General features: G+C 46.6%; 1 protein-coding gene across 2 annotated transcripts in view; it reads left to right on the top strand.

Moving 5' to 3' along the window:
• Positions 1-23,125, top strand: part of LOC105701317 (collagen alpha chain CG42342) — a 153,269-nt gene that overhangs the window by 121,765 nt on the left and 8,379 nt on the right. Inside the window, exons 2-21 of one of the 2 annotated variants that reach the window (XM_012427971.2) lie at positions 6,646-6,716; positions 7,498-7,533; positions 7,751-7,786; positions 10,075-10,110; positions 10,591-10,662; positions 12,700-12,753; positions 14,077-14,256; positions 14,354-14,407; positions 14,482-14,526; positions 15,693-15,789; positions 17,922-18,010; positions 20,509-20,632; positions 20,878-20,966; positions 21,289-21,378; positions 21,694-21,738; positions 21,867-21,893; positions 22,110-22,145; positions 22,275-22,379; positions 22,860-22,904; positions 23,006-23,068. In XM_012427971.2, coding sequence (XP_012283394.1) covers positions 6,646-6,716; positions 7,498-7,533; positions 7,751-7,786; positions 10,075-10,110; positions 10,591-10,662; positions 12,700-12,753; positions 14,077-14,256; positions 14,354-14,407; positions 14,482-14,526; positions 15,693-15,789; positions 17,922-18,010; positions 20,509-20,632; positions 20,878-20,966; positions 21,289-21,378; positions 21,694-21,738; positions 21,867-21,893; positions 22,110-22,145; positions 22,275-22,379; positions 22,860-22,904; positions 23,006-23,068 — 1,394 coding nt within the window. The remainder of the gene's footprint in view (positions 1-6,645; positions 6,717-7,497; positions 7,534-7,750; positions 7,787-10,074; positions 10,111-10,590; positions 10,663-12,699; positions 12,754-14,076; positions 14,257-14,353; positions 14,408-14,481; positions 14,527-15,692; positions 15,790-17,921; positions 18,011-20,508; positions 20,633-20,877; positions 20,967-21,288; positions 21,379-21,693; positions 21,739-21,866; positions 21,894-22,109; positions 22,146-22,274; positions 22,380-22,859; positions 22,905-23,005; positions 23,069-23,125) is intronic. The other variant, XR_002762297.1, reaches the window with a different exon arrangement.

Below are 23,125 nucleotides of genomic sequence, written 5' to 3'. Positions count from 1 at the left end.
CAGAAAGCATCTCCGGGAGGCCGCCTATGAGAAATTACTATCCGAAATCTCGGTAGCGCCGAGAGGAACCGTAATGACACCTCCGGTGGTAATGGACGTCGCTTTAGCCACGCCGAGTAATTTAGGGACGGTATTTCCAGATCGTAAACTTCACGCTTTTTAGGACGAGAGATATTAAGAGTGATATTTCATCGGAATGCTTTCTAGTAATGGAGGTCGTCTTAATATCCCCGCTGGACCGAGATGGGATGCTGCGACCTTCTGAAAAATTCAGTCAAGCCGATGCAGCTTAAAAAAAATATACAAATCCCATGTTTCCCTCACGTCTCCAAAGCCCCTAGGCCAAATGTTATTATTAAAGATTCCTGAAAAATGTAGGGCAATTTTTTTTACCCTTTGCAGGGTAACTTCTCCGAACTTTCTTTAGCTCTCTTTAACCCGACCTCGTCCAATCTTCCGAGACGTACCTATTTCCACCCACGTGGGCACCTATATGGCCACGAGGGGATGAAACTCGGCTCGTTTTGTTTTACTACCCCAAGTTTATTAATATCTGCATTATTCCCCTCATTTCGGGGAATTCCATCCGAGGGATCCCTCTTAAAGAAGCCCGTTTTACCGCGAACGTGTTGGATGGGAATGAAATGAGAAAAAATCGGAGTCCTCGACGAGGATTCCTAATTCCCGGGCTATAATTCTTATGACCGCGGTTTATTAATGGCGCGCAATCCTGGAGGCGCGATCAGCCCTTGTAGAACAGGACCTTACAAACGGAATAAAATCGTCGGCTTACAAACCGAGCGAGATTATCTCCTCTGAATAAAAAATCAGCCGAGGAGAGATAGGTATCGGGTCCTCCCAGGAATGTTTCGCCTCGTTGGCCGGAGGATCCTTCGAGGGCCGAGAAATCCTGAAAAAGGCTGCAAGGTGAGGCGGCTAAATTGAGCCCTAAATCGGAATGGGCTAAGGTGAAGTTGATTAATCGCCTAGATCGGGAAGATGAGGTCTATCTCCTCGGATAAGCATCTCGTTCTGCAGCCGACCTCCCTTCGTAAGCTTTCGATACCTTCTCGGGTTTTTCACAACGATATGAAAACCATTTACGTGATGACTTCCTCCGAGGAAATTTCATGATACGAGAAAAAGGGCGTATTCGTGTTGGTGAGGCTCTCGGAATTTTTAGGAATAATTATTATCCCGGACGGTGATGATGAAGATGAAGACGTGGATGAATTTCACGAGTCACAATCCGCTCGTTTATGAGACCCTTGATTTTCGAAATTAAGGGATGATTAAGGCGGCGAGGAAAAATCGAGGATATTATGAATACTTAATTTCACGAGTCACCTTCTGCTCGTTGATGAGGCTTTTCAAAATTAAGGCGCGGTTAAGGGGTTCCAGAGAAACCCCTACAAGACTTCCAGCTAAGCACGGGCGGAATTAATTCCAGGTTAAGTCTGAATTTCCGGCGATTTTCTCGACGCCCAATCGTTCCAGGACGAACAGGAGAGAATTTTCCGGCAAAATCTCCGGTCGGATTAAAATCATAAGAAACTTCGTAGCCACACGACGAGGTTTCCTGCTTAAGCCAGGGCTCTGGAAAATCCCTTAACCCTTCCAGGCAAAAGGGTCGAAGAAAGCTGGAAGCACTTTCGACACTTAATTGGCCCCCGAAAAACTTTTCCCGAGGGATCGAAGAGTCGATTCTCGGTGGAGGGAAAAACGTCCGAAATTAATTGTACCGCTGACAGGACGAAGCTACATGGCTGACCGTAGTTCTTAAACTTCTGGTATATACACTTCCGGCCCGGTAAATCCCAGCTGGCCGACGAATTAAGTTTCCATCCCTGTTTTCAAAGTCCGAGGCTTTTTCCGCCCTTGGAGAGCCTCGACTGTTTCCCTCTAAGGGCCCTTTCGCGGTAGCGAAAACTCCCGATTGGCTTTCCGGATATCCGGATTAATTAATTAACAGGCCCAGATAACGAGACGGCCACTTTGGAAAACTTTTATTCGAGTTCCGAGCAGAGCCGCGAGCTTAATCCCGATCGCGTAGTTTCGCTTTCCACGACTCGAGGTGAACTTTCCTCGTTATCCAAAGATTCCACCAAGAAACGTTCCGGACAAAAATTGTTATTAAAATTCCACGTATTAAAATTCATGTATATATACATCCTGTCTGAATTTACGTGGCGTTTCGTTTTCACGATTCACGCCGAGGGCGCGTAATTCCGACAGCTTTCCATTTCGTGACGGCGAATCGGATGTATAATTCCTGGGGACGAATCGGGGAATATTAAGTGCTCCACCCTGTCACCCCTCGATGGGTATTCTGCGTATTCCGGGACACGACGAGCGATGAATCGACCGGAATCTGTAATGTAGTTTTCCAGTGAGCTTTGCAGACCCGAGTTATTAATTCGGAAGGGGGCCTACCCCAAAATTTCACCGAAAGAGCCGCTTAGTCACTTGACGTAACGAGGACGAAGGTACGTCATGAAGTCGAGGTCTTCGTCACGCCTCCTTCCGGGCTCCCCATTTCCTGTACGTCTGATTTTAATTCACAATGATTCACCTGAAACCTCGTGAAAAAAAAAGGAATCTCTATCATAACTTATCTAAAAACCCACCCTGAAAGAAAAGATTATTCATCGAACCAGAGAAATCTTTCTCCGAATGGTACCAAAGAAATAATCAAGTCAATTCGAAGGATGATTACTTGACTCGAATTAAATCGAATAAATTGGATTATTCGGCATCGCGAAGACTCGAGCGAAATAATTATTGTTTCAATAAAAAATACAATTTCTTTGGTTCGGGGCATTTCTTTTTCCCAACGTGGAAATTTCATTTCAGGTCGCCAGAGAGAGCGCGCGTGTCCCTTAAGAAATTAATATTTCTATATTTCTTTTTTATGGGGCAGTAAGTTTATCTACAGTACCCACGACACGCTCATTTCTTTCCTGTGTGTTGAACAAAATATGGAGGAAAATGTATAAAAAATGTCCCTACGTTCCATCTCCCGTCGCATTAATTCTCGCCCCGGCACTTCGAGGGGCGCGGCCACCTGTGCGGATATCCAATTTAAAGTTCTCGACTTTTCAGTAAAATATCGCGTGTTAGCGGGCTCGTTTCGATAAACAAATGTAGCGAAGAGCCCGAGCATCGTCGCTGGGATAAAATATCCCTGCAGAGGCCGACGTAGTACAGGGTGGACGGACAAATGGCGACACCCGACATGCATCACCCTCTAGCAAGACTGATAACTCCGCAGGCGGCTTATCCAGGCATTTCCACGGGGAACAAATTCGACTCTTTGTGTAACCGATGACGTCTTAAAAAACGAAAACCCCGTAGCTCGAGATATACCACGAAGGAGGGGAAATCGATTTCGCTTGCGCGCTCCAGTTTTTTCCCCCAATTGTTTTGTTCGCTTCCCCTATTTTCCGCCTTTTTTCCAAATTCCGCGTCCTCGGCCCGATTGAGTCGTTACCGGACACGGGACGTCCATCGGGCTCGTCGTTTCGGATTATTGCATTTGTTGACCTGCCAGGAACAGTGCCTCTTGTCCGAAATGCAGCTGCTGCTCTCATTTACCGATAACTCGCCGTATAACTCGATGGCCGGGTCCGATATAACTGTCGCGCGAAATCCCCTCGAAAGTACCGACTCTTCTAAGTCGATTCCTTTTTCCGCACCTGCTCGACTCCTGGCCAGAAATAGTCCGGAAATTCACGGGTAAAAGGGAGAAAAAGTTAAGCGTAGACGAGGTAAGCCCGGGAAAATATTTGCGCCGGGGGAATAATGCCCACGTGGAGGTTAAATGCCCGAACGACGCGGCGGCGCGTTCTCGTTTCCCTGAAAAACCTATGAAAATATTTCTGTTTTCTCGGCAAATACAGGGTTATTCTTGGCCGGCCTCCCGGTGGGCCGATACTCGATGTGCCAGGTCGTAAAATCGCGACCGAATGGCCCGGAAAAAAGGAGAAATAATCGAAAGTCGACCTCCCCCGCGAAATAAATCCGAGGTAATGTAATGCCATAAAATGCCATTTAATGGTAATCTTTTCCCGGGGATTGAAATTCGGCCAGAAATCGACTCTGGAATTTTTTTCCCTATTTTTTTGTTATCATCTGTACCTTCTCTCGAATTTGCTTTTTATTCTTCTCTCTGTGTCTAAGATATCCTCGGTGGAGACAATCAGGGCTTGAGTTTCCTCGAATCATGGGGTTTTCTTCAGGGCTTTATTTCATCGACTCGACGATAAGAATGGTCGAGTATTTCCGTTCGGAGAACTTCGAGAGTATCGATTCGAGTGCTTCTAGGTGGACGGTCGAGAAACTCGTCCTTAGGGAGAGCTTTTACATTTCCCGGGAAACGCAGGAAAAACTGAGCTTCCGGGATTATTCCATTCGTCTATTTTGAGGGGTGGAATAAATTTCCGAGGCTGGATTTACGGGGAGAAAATATTTCCGGGCGTGCTCTTACCTTCGGGGCCCATTCAGGGCGATTTCAAGGGTTTAAGGGCATCGCCGGATTTAATGACGCTTTAAAACAATTTACACTGTTTCCGGGGCACTTCTTCCGCGCCGTAAAATCGAGGGATCGATGGAAGAGCGATGTCGGAAACCCTCGATCGCCTTCGATAAATCTCAAGCCGGAGGCAAAGGGCTCATAAATTAGCCACATAAAACGCATTGGACGATTTCGGCCCTAAACCCTCGAAAGGGTTGTCCTGTAACTTGGGACGAATCTCTATCTTGGTACGACACGATAAGACAACGAGGACTATCGACTTTATTTCCCCGATTTTCCTGAACCGAAGGATGCACTCCTCGTATAAAAAGAAATTCACCTAGCCTCCTCCACTGATAAGAAATTATCATCGAACCAAAGAAATATTTCGTTAATTCAAGAATAATTCGACTCGAGTAATTATTATATTAAATAAATCGTCATAATCCTGAAAAAATAAAAAGAAAACTGTTGCATTCAATTAATTGGAATTTATTTCAGTCGAATAAAATGATTCTCCGTTGACAAAATATTTTCTTGGTTCAGTGAAATTTCTTTTCTTTCTCTGCGTACGATATGAAAATGATAACGATGTAATAAGAAAAACGAAATAAGATTTAAAGGACGCGAGGAAGTTGTCTCGACTTTTACTCGATGTGGAACGACGAGAAATCGGTGTGGACTCCTTTCGAGTGTCTCGGTTACTGCACTTGTAACGCCCACGCAAGTCATTAAGTAAATAGAGTTGACTTAGCGGCAACGTAATAAATTACACCCGTCCACGAGAGTACATCTATTACCCGATCAACTTGTCAGGAGCTTTCGCCAATTTCCCAAGATTTTCGTAGGCCATAGAAATAACATAGAGGGAACATTCGTGCTCGACTCTGCGCAGCTCCTCTGCAATAAATTCCCATTTAACCGTACAAGTGTAAACATGGGTTTACAAAGTAAATCCCACTTTAAACACATATAACAAAATAACAAAAAGCAACAAAACCGAGGCCGCAATGGCCGGAATTCGGTGACATTTCGATTGACCCTGGATAATGCATCGCAATCCGCGGATGCACCGAGGCTCGGGTTTACCAAAGCATTTATATCACTCTCGGTTTACACCGGTACTCAAAGCCAGTGGTACTTGTACCGAGAGATGCAAGTTTGTAGACAATGCGGACAGCATCACTCCGTAACCCGTTACGGGTATAATGTTATTCAAATAGAGAGTGCATCCCACGCGGACGTGTACGCCATTACCCCACCTATGCACCGAGAAGTACTCGCCCGCTTTGTCGGCAAGCCCTTTCGACTCAAGAGAAGGAATTTCGGAAATTGGCCCTCCATAAGAGCCGCTTCGAAGACGCCCCAATCGAAGCAATTCCGAAAATCCGAAAATCCAAAGAAGTCTTGAAAATCGAGCGACTTCGATATCGACTCCACCCCTGAAAAAATAAATCGACCCCTCCCACCTCCGGCCTCGTTTATGCATCGAATCGAGAATAATCAAGCAGAAATGAGAAATGGTCCACGGGGCCAGAATTTGCAACTTTATTGAATAAATCTGAGAAAAGTTCGCCAGGAGATTAATTCACTCTGGCTCGCGAGTCATCCCGGAGGCTGCTTTATTTATCATGTTTCCTTCCCATTTCCTTTTTCTTTCTTTTTTTTATTTCGCATCCCTGTTTATCATACTCATTCGGGGGAGGGGGTCGCGATGAAGTCGTTAAAATTGCACAATTCCCCCGGGAGCGTTCCTTATTATTTCTCGCTTTACGAGCGGCTCTCTAATTGCGGGGATTCTCGCGAGCTCGAGGGACGGGAATTATTTTCGCACTTTCGCAGGACGGGAGGAAAAAATCATTCGTCACCGGCGCTAACTGGCAAGGCATTTCGCAATCACCTCCACAAAGTCGTGTCCAATTGGGAGTCGATAAATGTAAGATTGCCATGCAATTTGCGGAGGCAATAATCGATGCGCGCTCGTTCTCGTTCCACCGCCTCGGAGGATCGAGCGAGCTTGTACTCGGTGTACTCGCTTTACCGGTACAGCTTGTACGTTTGCCGAGTACGTACAAAGTGGCCGTTTTCGCGCTTTTTACTCTTTCTTTTAACAAGGTTTAATCACGTTTCAGGTCCACCTGGTGAGGCAGGACCGCCAGGGAAAAGGGGCAGAAAGGGGAAGAAAGGCGAGGTCGGTCAACCCGTAAGTTCCTCCACGTCTTATTACCCTCTGGCAATAAATTACGCTGATTACAATTAACAACTTCCGGTTAAAGCTAGTAGTGCATGGTGTAGGATCGATGACACTGCTTGTCGACGCCGTCGAATGGAAAGTACCCTGTGGAAAAATTGAGTTCTCCTAAAATGGAAGCAAGCATGCTAGCTAGGATTTTTTTATATCAGTGCGCTGATAAGGGAAATCTGCTCTCGGTACTGAGGAACTCCCTGAATTAAACAGGCAGACCTCTCCTAAAAAATTGAGCCTTCCTAAAATAGACGCGAGCATGCTGGCCAGAATTTTTTTATATCAGTGCGCTGATAAGGGAAATCTGCTCCTCGGTACTAAGGAAGTTCCTGGATTAAATAGGCAGACTTCTCCTCGCATTTCCTCGATATGAAATTCTTTCTCCTTCCTTTTTGCGCAATTTTCTGTTACGTCGTTGTTGGATTATGAATTAGATTACATTTATCCGAGGTTTCTAGTCAATTCCTATCGACTTCCTGAATTTGCACGGATTCTGGGAGCGATTTCAAATCGACGTCTCTTTTTTGGAAAGCTCATATCGGGAAGAGCGATACGTATAATCAGCGATGTAAATATCAACGGGCCGCGTAATTGGAGCGATAAATACCCTGCATGTCGTGTAGCCCATAAATGGAGGAAATTGGCCATTTCCTATGGTGTAATTGAATCGAGTATTCGCTTAGCATGCCCGATGTGTATTGGAGGTGTCTTATTTAACGTTGTGTACCCCTTCTTACAGGGTACGGTCGGGGCTGCTGGCAAGAACGGTTTCCCGGTATATTATTATTTATTTACACCCTTTTTAATTTCTCTGTCTCTTTCTCTACCTCACTGCTATCTGGTATCAATTCGGCTCCGAGTTTGCTTCTTTGACTCTCTCCTTCGGGTGGGTCGACTGCTTCCAAATATTTGTCGTCGAATTGGCAGTGCAAGAGGTGGGCCGAGACGCCTCTCGGCGGTTTTCATTAAATTCTCTCGCTGTGATATTTCAGGGAGCCAAGGGCGACAAAGGCGACCAGGGTGCCACGGTAAGGACCACCAATATCCAAGACTCGCCGGATCGTTTTCTCTTTTTTTTTTTTCCCCTTAGAATTAGAGCACAACTGCATCCGATAGCATACTGCACACAGACGATACCTCTGCCTCCGAAGCGTCTCTTTCAGCGGGCAAAATGTAACCCTTGCCTTCGAATTTCAAGATCAAACCCCCAGAGCGAGCATTAACTTCCTGGTGACTGATAGAGGTTGCGACTTGGGATTCGATGCATCTCACGACCCCTGGAAAATTAATACTCGTTAATATTAATTCATGATTTAATTTTTAAAATGTCGATACGTGCCTTGGACATCGAGAATACCCTTAGAGGGACGAGAGCGATTTATTCCAGTTTTTGATTAATTTAATTTGAAAAATAGATGTGGAGTTTCAAAATCGAGGTTATATTGAGAGAGCAGAGTTTACTGGTTTACCTCTCTGGGGGATCTCGTATTTCTAAGAGACGGAGGTCCAGGTCTTCTCGTAGATCGAGATGCAATTCGCGATTCGCAAGTCGCAAGCTCGCAGCCATTCGTTGGCCTCGGGTCGGTAAAGTAGGACTCCAGGAGCGCCTTTCTCCTGGCTCCTTGCCGATGCGTAGGATGGAACGGCATCGCTCCCTTCCGTGAATTATTAACGCCCCAAAGCTCGCCCCTAAAGCACACGCGAATACTCATGTGACTCATCCATAGATACTTGTATTGTCTACATGACGACTGGTGCGTTGGTTTGTTGCAGGGACTCAATGGACTCCGCGGCTATCCTGGGTTCCCGGTTCGTTTATTCACGATTCCCTCTCTCTTTCTCTCTCGGCCAGTCGATCTCTCCAGGCCTCTGCCTGTCTCTTTCTCCTTTCCTTATCTGGGATCGGCACCATTCACGGAGCGCGTTTCACAATGACCAAAACCTTGAAGAAAATTCGATTGACGAGTCGGTGAGGACCGGTCGGCCATCTTGAATTTTGGCGCGGCGAAGAAATCGCGGAAAATTGCCGATTGGAAACTTTCCGCGATTTTTGGAACTTATAAAGGCGATATGGCTGAAATTTGCTGGACCCTTCTGTACTTTTATTGGAGATGGAACTTTGGGAATTTATTTCTTTATTGTTGGGGGATGGTTCAAGAAATTGTGAAATGCAGCGCCAAAGTAGTTCGTCCGAGTAGTACAGTCATTGGTGTAGGTCGGGTATAACGGGATGGACATTAAACCCTACTACGGCTCGTCAAATTTCCGTATCCCACGTCCTCATCAACACTAATCTCAAATCCTGATTAATACTCCGAGCGGGGTGTTCATATTAGTCGAGGATTATGCGCTCTCGCGTTGTAAATTGCACCGGTCCGGCCCTGGTGACTTCACAGTTTCGCGTCCACGTAAATCCGATATGGAAAGATTCCTCGGGAAATAAATGCTGACGAACGACCTCCGCATTAATCCGCTTGCGAGTCCTGGCGCCGATTCTACGAAATTGCAGATCCGAGAGAAAAAAATCCTCCGAGGAATTGGAATTCACCTCTCACCTTCGACCCACTTTCCATCTCCGAATTTCCCCCATTTAAAGTGTCCAGAAATTTAAATTCACATCTCCGCCTTGTCTCTTACGGCCCATTTTTTCCTCGGCTCTTCTCCTCGACTTTCAAAAATTCAAATTCACACCTTGACCCGTTCTCCACCTTCAATTTTCTCCTCGCCTTTGTACTTGATTTACAAAAAATTGATATTCACACCTCGGCGCCCTATTTCCTTCGCTCCAATTTTTTTCCCTCGCGCTTTTACTTAACTTAAAGAAAAAATCGGAGTTTCCATCTGCAGGATGGAAAATTCGTCCTTCTCCACCCTCGACTTTTTTCTTCGTCCTTTCATTTAATTATCGACTCTGTGAAATGAATTGACATCACGTAACATTCTGTTCCAGCTACGCAACGGTGGTCTCGTGGGTTCCAGTACTCCTTTAATTGTTTCGTATGTCTTGCATTGCCAACACTAACAGCGACCATTTAACCGAAAGCTCACTATTAGAACGGTGAAGTAGAAGAATTACTAACCCGAACTCACACGGTGGAATAAATCCTGTTGGAACTCATGTATTTGGAAGCATCTTGATCTGTGGGGTGTTCTCTGTGTTCTCCGATTTACTCCTTCGTTTTCTCTCTTAGTACTCCCCTGCATACGTAAAGGTAGATTTGCGATGCTGTGTGCAGTGTCTCGAGTTTCTCACTTTTGTTTCCTTCTCAACTTCCGGGAGCCCGAGGAGACGCTAATCGGAGATTATGTATTTCAGGGCCCGATCGGCTTGGATGGACCCAAAGGAGACCCGGTAAGATTTCGAAGCGCATAAAATCCCCAAATTTCCCATTCGCCTCAGAATTCCCCCATAAATCTGCAACAAGTTCTGCACTTTTTCCCCGCCATCGGCGAAGAGACTTAAAATCCACGGAAGCATCGCGTGGTCCGCCTTCCTGCATTTTCATGAGGATCAGGAATGTCGCGCAAGATTTTTCTGAAATATCGCGGATATAGATTTCCATTTGCTCTATCGAGAATTATTACGCGCCTCCGATGCCCCGGAGGATCGATAGATGATTCGATCCGATCGGTCCAAAAAGAAAGATCCAAAATAATTCGGAGAACCGCCACAACGAAATGCGTTACATTTCGCCATGAATTTTAATGCAAAATTCCTGCCACTCCGGCGGTATTGATTTTTATTTTATCTTCCGACCTTTCACTTGGAAAAAGGCGTGGGTGTATGTAGAAAAATTAAACTGGAGAAAAAACACGAGTCTATTATTTTCAGGGTCTACCTGGAAGCAAGGGAGAGAAGGGCGAACTTGGAAGCCCCGGATTCGACGTCTTCTCTGCCGTGAAGGTATCTATCTAACATTAACCGAGAATCTCCGAAATAATATTAGAACCCTTTCGAGAGATGAGATTTTACAGAGATCTAAAAAACGCCCCCTCGAATACCCAGGAATAATGATTTCCATCCGTACGTTCGAGCCTCCAGATTTTTCCTACGTAGACGTAAAGTCGGCATAGCTTTTGATGCTCTTCCGGTCGCGTATGGAGTCAGTAATTCTTGCAATTGCTATTATTTAAGCACCCTCGAGCACTGGTTTTTCTCGATGTACAGATCAATATGTGCACTGTGTTACTTAAGCGCCGGTCAATTGACTTCGCCGACACTTCACGCGCTGACTTTTAGACGTCTCTATGTAGATATATCCGTACTTGACTCCATCACATAGAAACTTTCCTCCATGCACCGTACTTCATAAAATTGCCCATAAATAACCTAGCGCAGTTCTCCAGAGTTTAGCCATCCAAAGTCGAGTAATCCCCGCCGTGGATTTTCCCCATATCGGTGGCTAGATAGAAATCCAAGTCGGCACGTCGATAATCTCCCGATACGTCAGAAGGGGTGATCTTCCCATCGGAAAGGTTCGGAAGGATCGAGACGTTTCCTCATTTCTTAACAATAATCCTCTTACGGAAATGGAACGACGTGAAAGGCCAGTTTACACCGAGGTCCACCTCACGTGCCGTGATATCTCGTGATATCCCGAAAGATCCCTCGCGAGTAATTTCGCGGTCAGCGAAAGAAAATCGAAAAATCGACCAGGATGGAGACGGCTCTCGGAATTGAAATCCTCGCTGAAATCCACCGGCCATTCCTTTTTAGAGCCAATCGGAGACAATGGGCCGATAACGCGGCGCTCTATCGGAGGAAAATCCATTTTGCGGGTTTCCTAAATTTTTCCAATTTTTAATTTAAAATCCCATTAATTAGGCCTATCGTTCACCTAGAGTCAGGCTATTTCCCCTGGCTGCCACGTTGAATCTGTAATGCAAATAAAAAAATGAACAATCTTCCTGCCTATGGGTCAATGCACAGGGATTGGGGTTAAAGAGGTCGGTGACGACGCTCCGCGGCGGGACGCTCGGCTATGCGGAAATCGTCGCCCTGAAGGTAACAACCTTCGAGAGAAGTCGCTCGTTTATGGTTCTGACACTTATCACTTGTACTGTATACTGTTCTTATATACCTTAGTCGTTGCGCTGTGCGGTGCTTTCGGTGTAGCATCTCCTTATTCCTGGTTTTGCTCCGTGACGGCGGAAGCTGCGGTAAGCCTGGTCGAAAATCGAGCCGATGCAAGATATCCCTGGATGGGCAAAAAACAAGTGACATCAAATTACGCATACCATTAAAGATAGAATCACTAAGAGTGGCGAAATTCCTGGGCCGATAAATCCCCTCAATTATTTTATTCTTACCGAATGTAATCAAGTACCCATCAGCGATTCCCTCCGAATGGAGGCTAAGAACGGCAATTATAAGATCTTGCAATTATCTTTATACCCTCGTCCCGACAAATGTCACGTCCCTGAGTTTACAAAGAGCATCTCGTCGAGTGGAATAAAAGTACCGATCATCGTAAGGTCAAGTTGATCGTGGCCTAAGAGAGGCCACGTGGAGGGACACTTTATAGCCCGAGATGGGGCATGCGGAATCATGACAAGGTATTCCCGTCTACACGACGAGAATGCCGTGACCTAGGTTTTACAGTGCCTCGTAAATTTGCGATCGCCCTTCTAAGCTCATGTAAAGTCGCCTCAAGGCAATCGGGAAGGACGAGGTCCTCGCTCCCTCCTCCGTTTTGGAGTAAATTGCCTCGGCTCTTCCGGCCTACCGTGGCAGCCGTCACTACATGGTTTTGGTTGGTAATGGTGATCATTTTGAGTTACGGTCCTCTAGGTACCCTCGAATCAGGCATGCCGGAAGTTAAAGTACGATACTCGCAACCCTCTGTTATATCTAGGATCGCGATAATCGTTCCTCCATGCAACCCCCCTAAGTTAGCCCTTGTAGCGATTTGGTTTTCACCTGTAGTTCGCCTACTTCTAGGAATTTCAGGATCGAGGGTTTAATATCTCCACGGCTACCATCGTGCAGCTCAAAGTAAGTCCGCTATCGACCTATTCGGCTCTCATGGCTTCATCCATCGCGTGATTCGCAACTCTGCTCTCTAATCGCTGCATAACTCGGTCGATGCCTCGATCCATACCTCGGTACATTCTGGAATTCAGCTTCAATTTCCCTCTGCAACAATTACGAGGCAATTAGAAATATCGCGGATACTCTGCCGGCTATATTTGTATGTAACGGATCTTGTCAAAATCGGTATAAAAAGGTCGCACGCGCCGGTATAAAAAAAAAAAATCCCACGCGTCGCACGACCCTCGCGATCGGGTGGAACTATTTGTCCATGAATGTTTTGAAAAATTCCTCGGGCAGTCGGTAATCCTGAGAATGGATTTAACGCAGGATACGGCGGATTAGCGGCGTAATGTCGTAATGTCTCGGTCAACTTCCGCGTCGCGATTGTGTCAATCTCGTCATCCGACCACTCGAGAGTTCTTCTCGAGATGATCCATTTCCTGCACGTAGTTCACATCCACGTAGGGCACGTTGAAGCATGTCGGGGCATGGTTCGATACAAATGCCGATGGGCATGCCTGGCATGGACGTTTCTTCATGGGCATTTTTAATGTATTTATGCACACCCGTCCGCGCGTCACCGTGGCCACATTATTCCGACGCTGCGCCGTCCGATTTTCATCGGGCTAATGGTTGTAAATCTAACGTTTATCGCATAAATATCTGCATGACGAGCCGTTATGGCAATTTTATGGGAGCGCACCTACCGAGGAATGGGAGGAGCTGGTATAACATTCGAGATCCGAGCCTCCTCTGCAAGGTGGGTGCACGTCCATCATGGGAAAAACGCCGAAACGTTCACCGATTTCGGACTTCCGGTCGACCTCCCCTCGGAAATCTTATTATTAATTAATAACGAGACGCTCCACATCGGGAAACGTTTATACGATTTTAACGGCAGGCTTCGAGGGGCTGTTGGAATTTTTCTCCGCGCCGGAACGGCCGCATTTGTGGGCCGAGGGGAGCTCTTCGGAAAGTCCGCCCGGCGGGGTTGAAATTGATCAATCCGCTGCTGGTTGAAAAAGAAATTGAGGAAATTTTCGGTCCCACCGTCGACGGTTCTGAAAATTTTCAAAATGACGAGGAACCCCCCATGGACAGGGGAGGGTCCTTCGAGAGCCCAAAGGACGACGCTTGTCCCTCTTCTAACCGCATTTTGCACCTGGAACGGAAAAGGACCTTGGGGAATGGAGTGCCACTAATCAGTCATTCATTTTCTACTCACCAAAAATTAACCGAGCAGGGTGGAGACTCGGACGGGGACTAATCTATCGGATCTAACAGGGAGAACCTGGCGAACCTGGACTACCCGGACCCGCGGGTCCCCCAGGACCCGAGGGAATCCCTGGACAGGATGGAAGACAAGGTATCCCTGGCGACGTGGGACCTCCGGGTGAAAAAGGACCCGTCGGGCCCGTCGGTCCCCCGGGTCCTGCAGGACCTCCTGGACTTTCAGGCCTCAAGGTGAGTTTCGAGATAAACCTCTTCCTCGACTTCTTCGTCGAGAGATTCTCGACGTTTGCACGGTTCTGCTTCTCCTCTCACGAGACTGCTTATCCAGGGCGAGCACGGACCCTCAGGATACCCCGGGCTGCCAGGACATCCAGGAATTCCAGTGAGGCCCCGCGATATCGTTAAGCGTCGTCGCGGTATTAACTAGTGAACTTACAGATGATGGTTTTTCCCTAGGGAGTCCCGGGCAGAAACGGGACCCGAGGCTTCCCAGGACGACGCGTGAGTTCCCATGTTCCTTCGACACATGCGAATGTTACAGGTGCTGGTGGCTCCATCGGGCTCTAACAACCTGGACCTGGAAGTAGCATTACTCCTCCCTCCTGGAACTAACTAATATTAATTAGAACAATGCCTCTGGAACTACCTCCGAGACGGTTTCCTCGTTCTTTGGAGGGCGGCTCCTAATTAGAGGAAATCCGCGTCTCGGGGGAACGTGCTGATCCTTCTTAACTTCCTAGAAATCGCCGATCGCTCGATGAACTCTTAACCATCTGATTGGGACTTCAATTTCCTTCTGGGATGTAATTACCCCTAAATAACCCGGACCTGCCTTGCACGAGTAAGAAAGATGGCGTGGGCTCGTTATCCCGCGATGATCATCTCTCGGATGAAAAGCTCTCCTTTCCTAACATCTCCACCTTGAGAAAAAAAAAAAATCAGCTGACCGATACAAATATACACGGTTTCCCAAATCATATATAATTGCAAGAAACAATTATTTCTTCACCAAAAAAAATGTCACGTCAACTTAAATCAATTTTCTTTACCCAATCGGAATTTTTTCGAGGATATCCGATCGCAGGATTTTGTTATCGCAATTCTCTTTAGTCGATGAATAATTTTTTTTCTTTCTCAATCTACATTAAAAATCCCTTTTCTCCAAGCTCGCTAGCAAAATACCATGAAATCGAGCCCGCTTATTTTTCCCTGGAATGGAAAAAAAAAATAGAGGATTTAAGAAGTGGAGAAAAAAATCGATACTTATCGCCCTCGGAGCGAGATGAATTATTTAGCGAGCGAGCTCGATCTCGATTAAATCGATCAAAGGGCATCGGTAGACAATTAATTCCGCTTTCGTTCGTTCTCATGGAGCGACCGTACTTTCGATGGTTTTTGTCGGTAATGCCGGGACAAATAAAAAGACGGTAGCGCCATTAATTAAGCTCGGTATTTCCAGACGGGAACAGTCTATGGGGTCTCTTAATCAATCTCATCTATCTTCTCGGTACGAGGCAATATCGTTATTCGAGTAATAGGCTGCACGTCCGAGGGACTTTCTAATGGCTGATTCCTTCGGCTGATACCGTAATGAAGATTATGGCAAAACGCTTATTTAAGAGAAGCCTCGAGCTGGGATGAATTAACGTCCGTATTGGTTTCCGCAGGGCGACAAAGGAGACAAGGGCGATCGAGGCTTGACGACGTCGATCAATGGAGAAGCTGGAGTGCTAGAGGGTCCTCCGGGTCCTCCAGGACCTCCTGGTAAGCAAGACGATTCCCACATTTCGCCAAATTCTTGTCTAACCAGACCTTTTATTCGACTTTTGAAGAAAAGCTCCCCTCTCGGTAGTCGCAGCTTCCAAACACGTGCATAAAGTTCAATGACGTTTTATCTCCCGTCTGAAAAATCTCCCCAATAAAATATTGCTCATTAAGGCGATATAATTACGAGGGATGAATAATTTATGAGACTTTAATCCAAATTGGGCGTGCCAAATATCTTCAAATTTCACCACGCGAATATGGAGGCTCTAAAAGAGGTCCCGACCCATAAATTTAGATTTTCAATGATTTTTTTTTTCCCTACATTTTTCTTATGGTTTCATAGAAAATTTCATTCTACCGGTATTAAGGTAGGCGTTCTGGTGGGAGAATTTTAAGAAATTCGGTTAACCCGGTTCGTAGGAAAGTTTCATACACGATTAACTCCTCGGATCCGACTTTCATGTCGCCTTAAGGATATCGGGAATCCCCTGATAACGCGAATGGGTAATCCACGGGGTATAGATAACGTTGCCGCTGTTGTTCTTGGCTGGGAAGTAGCTCTTTACGGCAACCCCGAGCCCGTTTATTCGAAAAGTTAAGTGGATTAAAGGAGATTAAATCCGTAATGCTCGATTTTCTTCATAAAACCGTGGACCGGGTGATAACAGGGAATGGACTCCCTCGCGGTAACGCGATACCAGCCTTTTTGTTATTTGTACCTCGCTACGGGGAAAATGGCCGCTCATAAACGAGCGCCTGCGGAATATGAGGAAACATCTCCGACCTTTCCCCTCGGGGAAAGTATCCGCGAATCGAGGCGATAAGGGTTTCCCACCTCGGGAAATAGAAAATATTAAAAAAGCTCCGGTTTTATTCGCGAACTTCGCCGAGGGATAAAATTAACGCGCCCCTTTGCACTTCTGCGAGGTAAACGCGGATCTCCGGGTCAGCCGTGACTTCCGGATCCTGCAGGACTCTCCTCCCGTGTTCCTGCCAAACTTTGCAATTTCTAGATCGAGCTTCCGATTGATTTGGAACATTTTTCGGCTCCCAAGGTCCCATGGACCCCGTAAGGCCGAGAAAGGGCTTAAGGAGCTCCCTTAACTCGCGAGGCAATAATCGCGCCGAAAGAAATCTCGGATTATTATCCCTGGAGGAAGTTCCCGAAGGTAAAACCAGTCCTGGGGAGGTGTACGTGCCCTGGAATCTCCTCGGCCACGCCATAACGATTCTTTCCCCGGCGAAACCCTGAAGAAGCTCCGAAACTTCCGCAGTTCCGTCCCTCCTCCACCTGGTCGCGACTACGGCATTTCCGTTTCGAAATCTCTACTTATTCCCGCAGTTTTTCAACTGTTAATTAATTACACGCCCGAGGTGCGCGACCAGTCTTCGGAGCCCATTACTCCGCGAATTTCCTCATTACGGGGTGTTGTCCTTTTTCCCCCCCTCTTCTCCTCCTATGAAACTTTAAATTAAACCCGTGAAAGGGTAGTTCGCCCGCTTTTACGAGTCGCAATCGCATTCCTCTCGGTATCCTGGAAAAGCGCTAAGCACGGTCTAAATTTTCTAGACACTTTATAGTGAGTAAAAATGCATTCGATAACCTCCGAAAGGCCCATGATGCAAAGACGACAAGATGTGCCACACTTTTAAACACTCACCTAAATACATTTCCAGGACATAGCCTAATCGACTGACCAAGCCAAAAAAAATATAACACTCTGTAAATAAATTTAAAAGAAATGTATTAGATTTTATAAATAGTAACCCTCGTCTTTCCGCTCCTTTTTACATGACTCTATATCCATGAGTCAATTAATTCCTGAATACTTTAAATGGCCACTTTTCGACATTTTTTGTACATGAACCTCTGCCAGATTGCGGTATGACGTTTACCAAGGCGTGGGGTCGAAAATCAGATTTGGGGGCGCAACTTGTCTACTTTGTACCGTGGGAATATCGGGCAGACCATTTCGTTTGACACGAGTCGGGTCGTTTAGTTGTCGAGAGGGGCTAACGATTATTAGAATAGATCCTAAACGCAGAAGAGGGCGAAATCCGGGTATCGAGCAAGGAGGCTCGCTCGCGAATCAGTCAATTCTGATGTACATGGTATACGTACGATACAGGACTCCCTGGGGAGAAAGGAGAGCAAGGCCCACCAGGTCCCACGGGACCTATCGGACCCAGGGGCAATCGTGGGAAGCCAGGGAAGAGGGTAAGCTTCAGCGAGGTCCTCCGAATTTGACGGAAATTTTCATACGTCGACCCAGCCACGAAATCCGTGTCGTTCCCCGGATCCTTGATAGATCCCTTCGTTCCAGCTCCTCCCGATTTCCTCCAGGACGATCCGAGCCCTCCTTGGGGTGCACGAGGTGCATGTAGGGTGATGCTCGAGAAAACTTCCGCTTGTGACCTGACATCCACGAAATGCATGCCCTAGCCATAGGTCTGCACTGACTATTGCACGAAAAGCTCCACGAGCTGCTGAGAAGGCCCTGCGAAGATGAAGAGTGGCAGAATCGCGAAGGAAAAAGTAAGGAATCTCCTCCCAAAGACGCCGCTGGGGTTAATTCTTTTTTTCCAGGAATTTTCACGGCATTCGAATCCGTTCCAGGAATTTTGCATCCGAATTTTCTCCAGGAATTTTAACCTGTACTTAAACGTTCTTCTCGAATTTTGCCAATCAACTCCAGCGTCGTTGAGGAGAAGCTTGGACAATATATGGCCGATATAATTACCTTTTGTTTGACAGTATTAACTTATTTATTTATTTCTCCGACTCTTCGTCGCGCTGCTTGTTCGCTCCAACGTCTCGCTCGGCTGCAAACGAAGAGCTTATGATTTTCTCTCGTTACTCCCTTAATTTAAGTCTGCATCGTACCTCCGTTTCTCTTTGCCGTAAGCGAATAGGCGAAGTATGTCCGTCTAAAATGTTGGTGGCAGCAAATAACACGTACCGAGTAGACCCGTACACGACTCCCTCGTAGGACTGTCTCTGTTTTTTTAATCCTTGGTTACCCTGTGTCTTAGCATTAACGGATTTGATTTATTTCTTGTACTTACCTTAGTTTAGGACGCAGCGCAAGTGTCTACGCATTATTTCGGCAGCGAGCAAGCGAAAGCTCTAACCGTAATAGCGACTTAACCACGCCTGAACCTTACTTGGCCCACTAAAATAATACGTAATGACCAACGTAAGTATGGCATAAATCCTCTATATACTCCAACGAAGGGTGGCATTGATCGGCATTAACGATCGAGGGTCGCCGAGCGGCGGAACAATTTTTTTCGCAATTTTCTTCCGCGGTCTAATTAATTCACGGTAAATCCCTCGTCCTCGCGAGGTGTCTTAAAATCGACGCGCCTGGACAAATCGTTGATAAAGCGCTGATAAATCGCTGATAAATCGCTCGACGACGCTCTTTCGAGCGTTAATCAATATCTCGATTAATGTCCCCCATTGCTTCGCAAAGGAGACGGGGCTTAATTTTCTGAAAATCGATCTAACTCGCCGAAAGCTCGGCGGATGGCCAAAAGCTCGTCCCCGTTGCAAGGCAAGAACTCGGCCCATGCTAAGCTCAGCTTGGCGTACTTACGTTATAATCCTGACGGCAAAGTAGGTAGCTTGTAACTAATGTGTGTTTATGTAGCGAGTAACACCCACTACTTCCCCGTGTGTCGGTTCGATCCACTAATCACTAATACCCACCCACGGCTTGAGGCTCGCAAGCTCGAAAACTCGAAAACTCGAAACCTCGCAACGGCGATCGCAACTTCGCAGCCCCCGCGTGTAAGTATGAACAAGAAAAAAAAAAAGGAAAGAAAAAGAACAAGTACAAGAACCGACACCTAAATACGTACACACTCTCTTTTCTGTTTAGACCGATCTCTCCTAGACTCTACGATGTGTGTTTCTCGTGACACTTGACACGTCCTCTCGACAGACGCGGTTTTCTACTAAATGTGTGAACCCCACTAGATACCCATAGACACGACACGCATGAACAGTAGATACGTAGATGTGTTGTTCCACAAATTCGGTAGATCACTTGTTGTGCCAGAATATCCTACATCTGCGGATCCACGGTTTTGGCATACATGGAGATCGCGACTTCTCAGCCTCCTCGAGAATATCCCTAGAATTGAAAGATAAAACAAAACATTTATTAACATTTTCCACTCCGAGAACGGAAGAAAAAAAGTGATCGATTAACTCAAAGGAACGCGCGTGGCGACAAAATCCTGCGATTAGACCCGTCGGAAAAAAAAAAAAACACCAAGTCGAGTGAACAAGATTCGTAATTGTCTCGCGGAATTGTATATGATTCGACCAATTATTTTTTATTTCTCGGGGTACAATCGCTATTTACATACACCCGTCCCTCAATTTTCGGGAATTCTCGCGTTTTGTACGCGACCGAAAATCCCGTCGCGTAAAGTCTGTCGGTAGAAATGAGAAAAAGATATTGTAAAAACCGCGCAAATTGAGGAAGGAGGGTATATTTAGAATATTTAAAAATGAGATGTCAGGAATATGCCAAGACCGTGCCTAACACTATACTTCGATCAGCGGAAACTCTCCCTCCCTGGTCCATCCTTTCTGATACGCTAACCGAATCCTCGAATTAATGAGACACCAGAGAGAACACTAAACTCTAAGTAGAATAGATGACGGAGGACCTGGTTGGATCTGACTTTGCAGTGTCGTTGTAGGGTGTCAAGGGTCAAAGAGGTGTCACGATGACAGGCGGTGCCCCCGGGCCCCCGGGTGCCAAGGGTGAGCCCGGTGAACGGGGTTACCAGGGCGAGAAGGGCGCCAAGGGCTTTGGTCCACCAGGTAGATTACCAGAGAACTCTGCCAAGAACCGTTCCGGACTGTCAAGACCAGTTATCAGCCATCGTTGTCGATCGATCGCGATTTTTTCCGCGCCCCCTTTGAGTTTCGTTTCCATCCAGGTCTCGCGGGCCAAAATGGACCCGCTGCAGCCTCCGGTGGTTCTTTATGGAAATGGTCCTCGTGCTCTAGATTAGAGATCCCCGGAAGTGACAGTCGTCAGAACTGACATCCCTCTTCCGTTCCAGGTCCCAGGGGAGATCTTGGACCGCAAGGACCGCCAGGATTGGACGGCATCAACGGGGAGGCCGGCATCCAAGGACCTCCCGGTGTTCCCGTAAGATCTGCCTTGAAATTTTTAAAAATCACCCTCGCGTTGAAAACGGAAAAATTCAGAGATTTTCCGAGTTTTTACATTTTCACGAGATGATCTGGTCTAAAATAAAGAAATAACAGCTTTAAAAATGGGAAATTGGGATCCCTGGGATTTCTCGAATTTTTACGTTTTCAGAACGAGGTCTGGAAATTCCAATCCATGGGAATTTTTCCAATTCTCCGAATCTTTACGTTTATCGAGGAGATGATTCTATGAGATATAAAAGCCCGGCCATTCGATGTCGGTTATAATCCTGTATCGAGCCCTGTGTTTTATTTTTCAGGGAGAGGCCGGTCCCAAAGGAGAGAAGGGAGAATATGGAGATATTGGACCACCGGGCCTCATGGGTCCCCCTGGTCTTCCCGGGCCCCCTGTACGTTCCACTTAATTTTTACGCACTTTTATTTCCATTATCCTTCCGTTATATTCACTCAACTCCGGGCCCGCCTCTCTATTCTTCCTCGAGGTTGTGCCAGAAAAATATCGCGCGGTGATTCCTCGAGTAGAGTGGCATTTATTGCTCGGAGTTTGTCCTTTTTTTTATACTTTGTTTCTTTTTTATTTTTTTCCCCGGGACTTCGTTTGCATTTTATTGCCCGCCTCGTCGCGATTTGCAGTTCCCGATAGAAGCGGGGGCGAGATTCCTTACGCATACAATTGGCTCAACGGATTGCTTTTCATTCCACAGGGCTATCCCGGAGTTAAAGGAGAGAAGGGTGAGAAGGGAGAATCGGTGAGTCCAACTCTTTTCGTGGTATATAATATATAAGGAGGAGATATATCCCTCCTCGCGCGTTGAGACCATTGTAACAAATGCTTTCTGAATTTCCTTTTCATGGGCCCTCGCTCGGACGCCAACAGAAGTACAAAAAGCTGAGACGAAGACAGGTAGGCAAATAAATTGTATAAATTTAAATGAGACTCTTTGCGCCCCATTAAATCGCCGGCTCGGCGCAAAACGCGAACGAGTTTCCCCAAGTTTCCTCCCGGTCATAAGCCGGGAGGCTCATTATTCCCCGGCCAAGTGTTTTATCGGGGAGGGAGCATTGCGTGTATTCGTTCTACTTAGAAAACTTTCAGCAAGGCCATTCCCTCTCGTTTCAGGGTGACGGCACATTCGAAGTTAATGCAGGCGAAGTGGTAAGTCCCTCCTTAATCCTACTTCCCCCCATTTTATGGGGCTCCGCTTTGTCCGGATTTCCGGCGCTGCGAGAGAAAAAAAAATGTGTTACATGGGTCGATTGATCGATTTTCAAAATTCCGAAACAGATAGTAGGTCCACCAGGACCTCCTGGACCAGCGGGAACCCCGGGTCTTCAGGGTCCACCAGGAATCAAGGGAGACCGAGGACACGACGGCGCTAAGGGTGATCCTGTCAGTATTCCTGATATTAATTCACTAATTAGTATTCCCGATTTTAATTCACTGACATTAACATTAATCCCCCTACTTTCAACCTCCTATCCCTAAACGAAATTCTTCGCCAGGACGAACCCACACCTTCCGTTTACCCCCAGAGATGTAAATCTTTATTTTCCCCCGCCCTCAACAATGGACTTTTATGGGATCGATTTTTCTCCACCAACCCCGTACAATTTAACGCCGATTTATATAGTCCGGTTTCATATCTTGGCCGCATTGTATCCTCGCCCCCTTTCTTCCCCATCTATCTCTCTATCTCCTTCCACGGCGGTCTAAAAACTCGAAACCCGGGAGCATACATCACCGCATTAAAAAACTAGTTCCCGAACTCCGAGCCCTTTTATCCCGTGAGCTTCTGGATAAATAAATAAGGCTCGAGGAATTGTTTTCTTTTTCTTTTTTCTTTATCGACGGTCTCTTATCTCGTTGCAGGGGGAGAAAGGTGCCAAGGGTGATCCTGGTCCAATGGGGCTGCCCGTACGTATAATCGATTTACATGGACTTTGAATAATTTCAAGGCTTCCCTGAATTTTTATGCGATATGGGACTTAATCTTAAACCGCTGTTCATCCTTACAGGGGCCCATGGGACTGAGAGGAGAGTCCGGAAGGCCCGGGGATGCTGGGAAACCTGGTACCATGGTAAGATCGCGGGCCTCTCGCTCGTAACATCATCATTACATGCCTTCATCGGTCAAT

The sequence above is a fragment of the Orussus abietinus genome, unplaced genomic scaffold (assembly GCF_000612105.2).
Source record: "Orussus abietinus isolate OABI.00-Male unplaced genomic scaffold, Oabi_2.0 scaffold5, whole genome shotgun sequence".
NCBI lineage: Eukaryota > Metazoa > Arthropoda > Insecta > Hymenoptera > Orussidae > Orussus > Orussus abietinus.
Note: the sequence above shows the minus strand (reverse complement) of the source record. Positions and strands in the feature narration are given on the sequence as shown.